This window comes from Apis dorsata, unplaced genomic scaffold (genome assembly GCF_000469605.1).
Source record: "Apis dorsata unplaced genomic scaffold, Apis dorsata 1.3 scaffold_88, whole genome shotgun sequence".
NCBI classification, from domain to species: domain Eukaryota; kingdom Metazoa; phylum Arthropoda; class Insecta; order Hymenoptera; family Apidae; genus Apis; species Apis dorsata.
This window is the reverse complement of record NW_006263386.1, coordinates 274,568-278,330: the sequence shown is the minus strand read 5'-3', so window position 1 is coordinate 278,330 and position 3,763 is coordinate 274,568. Positions and strand designations below refer to the sequence as shown.

At 42.8% G+C, this 3,763-nt stretch overlaps 2 protein-coding genes across 7 annotated transcripts in view; both read right to left on the bottom strand.

The window, feature by feature from the left end:
• Positions 1-1,931, bottom strand: part of LOC102681802 (enhancer of split mbeta protein-like) — a 2,166-nt gene extending 235 nt beyond the window's left edge. The window contains exon 1 of one of the 3 annotated variants that reach the window (XM_031508487.1): positions 26-1,931. In XM_031508487.1, coding sequence (XP_031364347.1) covers positions 315-998 — 684 coding nt within the window. In that variant the 5' untranslated portion in view covers positions 999-1,931 and the 3' untranslated portion in view covers positions 26-314. The remainder of the gene's footprint in view (positions 1-25) is intronic. The other 2 variants (XM_031508486.1, XM_031508488.1) reach the window with 2 other exon arrangements.
• The window catches only part of LOC102681230 (tubulin polyglutamylase TTLL4-like), a 127,311-nt gene that overhangs the window by 7,998 nt on the left and 115,550 nt on the right, over positions 1-3,763 (bottom strand). The window lies entirely within an intron of this gene.

The window sequence follows — 3,763 nt, the reverse complement described above, 5'->3', positions numbered from 1 at the left end:
AGAGAGAGAGAGAGAGAGAGAGAGAAAGGAAGAGAAAGAGAGAGACATAGAAATGTAGCATCTCGAGAAAACAGTGGTCCCAATTACGATTAATTACTTAAAAAAAAACGATTACATCAATCTATAATTATCGAACACCTCGAACGAGGTTCAACAATTTTCAACGTATGGAAGACAAATGATTCGTCGTTTTCTCCCCTCTACCATTCGCTGCTGCCACACACAGCGAAGCTTCTTCTTCACCAGAGAGGAACGGAAGTTGAATTAGCTTGTCAAAGTTCAAAGTCTTCAAAAATTATCGAACTTCATCCAAATCACCAAGGCCTCCAAACAGGATTCGACGACTCCATAGACTCCCCGGACGAACTCGCCACACTGACAGGGCTTTGGGGAGGCGTGTAAACGTTCTGGGGTACGTTGATCATCACGTTGGTGGTTGGACTGACGGCTGGTGTCGTCTTGCTCACAGTGTTCACAGTGGTGGATGCGACGGTGGTGGAGGAGGTAGTGGTGGTGGTGGTGGTGGTGTTGTTATTGTTGGTGGTCCCAAGACTGGCCGAGGATGTTCCTTCGAGTCTTCGAAGGCAACCGCCGAGGTGTCTCATCAATTGTGCACCGGCAGCAGGGTGTACGGCGGCAGCGACAGGGGTGGACAGGAACGAGGACACTTCCTGGGCGCACTGGGTGAACCCCTCCCTGAATCTGTCCGCGTAGCTGTTCTCCGGCGTGAGGGTGAGCCTCCTGGCAGCCCTGAGCGTGTGAAGGTGGCGGACAGTGAGCTCGAGAATGTCAGCCTTCTCCAACTTGGCCACGTTCTCCCCCTCGGCCTGAAGCGCGGTCACCATCAGATCCTTCAGCTCGTCCAGGCAACGATTGATCCTTGCCCGCCTCTTCCTCTCCAACATCGGTTTCATCACCTTTCTGTACTGGTAAGTCCTCGACACAGGCTCCTCGTACTCCATACCACTGACAGGCGTGTAGCTGGTATGCGGTGCCATCGTTTGTCAGATTACTTCTCCTCACTTTCCACTTGTCACAAACAAAGCCCGTGTTCTTCCAATGGGTGGAACGTATTCGAGAAACTCGAAATGTTCCAATTCAAAACGATGATAATAATAATAATAATAATGATAATGATGATAACTCAAAAACGCGTTGGATATGCGTTGTAAGATAGTGTATATATATATATATAACGTGTGTGTTCTCGGAGTGCCGAGACCAGCGCACGATGCCGTGTTCACGTCGATTCTGAGTGGCTGGTGGGGACCGAGTGGCTACTTATACTCTCGACCGCTTCCCCCCACCAACTGTCCCACCCGCTGCCCCTTCCACGCCAGTCAGGGGACTGGTGGCGGGTAGAGGGGTGTCGGGCAGGGGAGACGGAAGGGGAGGAAACGCACGAGTGAACCCTGCAGCACAGCAGCCGGAGCGTATCGTGGGAAGCTCGCGGGCCGAACAGTTCCCACAGATCTGGGGGCCTGTTGGGCCCGGCACAGGTTCCCTCCACGCGTCTCCGCGTCTCTGTGTGTGTGTATATACGGTACACGGTTGTTCCTGTAGGTATTTGTGTGTGCGCATGGTCGAGTGGCGCAGGGGGGCCCCTTCGTTGGTGCCGGAGAAGGCGCAGGAGAGGACCTTTTCGTGCACACCTGCACGCACTCTCGCGGGGAGGGATGGAAGGGGGTTTCTCGGGTGTGCTGCCGCTCTGTCGTTGCCTCTGCTTCTCTCCTACTACTGTTTTACCCCTGCGCTACACCCGTGGCCCCTGGCCCATCGTGTCAAAAGCGGGTGCAGGGGAGTCAAGATCAGGGGAAAAAAGAAGCGGCGAGCACACGCCATGACGCGCGACCAGCACGAGGACGACCCGCGCGATCCGCTCAACCGATCCGAACCGATCTCTCTCTCCTTCTTCTCCTTCTTCTTCTTCTTCTTCTTCTTCTTGGCTCTCTTCGCTGCTTCTCTCGTTCGTCGCTTTTGTTCGAGCCTATGCTCGAGGCGAGTCGAAGTCGAGAACGATATTGTTTCGCTGATTCTATCATACGATATATATTGTTCGAGAATGATCTTTTTGGAACGTGAATAGTAAATATAATATATATAAATTAAACGATTAATTTAAGAAGTTTTTTTATCAAGATCAAAATAATAATAGCAAATAATGGACAATTTATGAAGTGAAAAGTAAATCATTGAATTGCAAATAAATTTATTTTTCGTACGAAATATATGTATTGCATAATAAAGATAATTTAAAGAGTTAAGTATAATTGTAAAATCGAAAAAACAATATAAAAAATATTTTTCCTGTCACGAAATATTGCCTTTTTGTGAAATGAATATTATTTCTTCTGCATTTGTCTAAAGATTCTTATATTTTTGCTTCGATTTTTCCCGATTCTAATTGATCAATGAATTTTCCCGAGTGTAACGTAATTAAGTAATTGCACTGTAATCAATATGTCTTTTTTTATTCATCGAATCAACATTTTAAATTGTCAATTAATTAATTTATTTTTTTTAAATTTGTCTCTCATGAAAACATTCTCTTATACGTGTCTCATTTATGCACATCACAAAATAAGAAAAAGTTGCGAAATATTTTTTCCTCCTCGCTTTTGAACCAGATAAGGTAAACAGCGTGTATTTATATTAAAAAGAGAATCGTGCATCTATATCTGTGCAAATCTTAAACATCGTATCGATTGTTTTTTAACATTTTGTCTCCTTTTAACATTTTTATCGACAGAGAAACGATGATGATTGATTATTTACCATTCGAGTAATAGACAGTTATTCGATTTGATGATCAATAAGTTGACAGTGAAGTTTTTTTAAATAAATTAATATCCCAAAATAATCGTCACTGATCGAGAAGAAGAGAAATGTTGGTCAACATTTTTTAACTTTCACGAAAACACTTTCGCCCCGCGGACATCAATTAAAAAAATTTTCATATCTTTGCCACGCATCGATCAACGAATAATCCATTTTCTTTGACAGCAATTCCATGTGATAATTAACTCGTCAAATAACATCGAGACGAAGAGATATTACGATCCAATATGTGAAACATATATTCATTTTTATTAATTTAAGCATTCATACATAACGTTCGAAGGAAGAGGCGGATTCTACCATTTTTGGATTCTCAAAATTAATTTCTCGTTATTTATATCGAGAATATTTACATACAAATTTTGTGATAAACACTTATTATAACACGAATATTATTAAAATCATGTTATTCACGAATTTATTTCAGATTATTATTTCCAATTGCAAAGAAGTCGTAAAAATAATCTCAAATAGAAGCAATTATAATGCAATACATATTTATTCTACATATACATAGACGATCCTCTTTAAATGAAATTTTTTTCAAAAATAAATATTTATCTAAATAACTAATATTTAGATAAATATTATTTCGACACATCGTTCCAAATCGAAGATCCTCGTTTCGAATCATGCAACGACAAAAGGATTAACGAGCCAAGAAGATGGCAGAAACTTCTCACACAACCTTTTATACGCCTAACCTAACCTGCCAACGTTACAATCTCCCCATGATGCAACCCATCAGAGATCACCATTCTCGTCATCGTGGACGACGTAGACGTGCGTGAAACGCGGTGCAATAGCACGCGGCACTTGTCGGCACGCTAGGCACTCGTATCGACATCGAATTTTCGATAAGAAACGAGTTCTCCCCGAGGGACGGTTTATTTTTTATTTTTTTTTTTCTTTTTTGCGCGCGCCA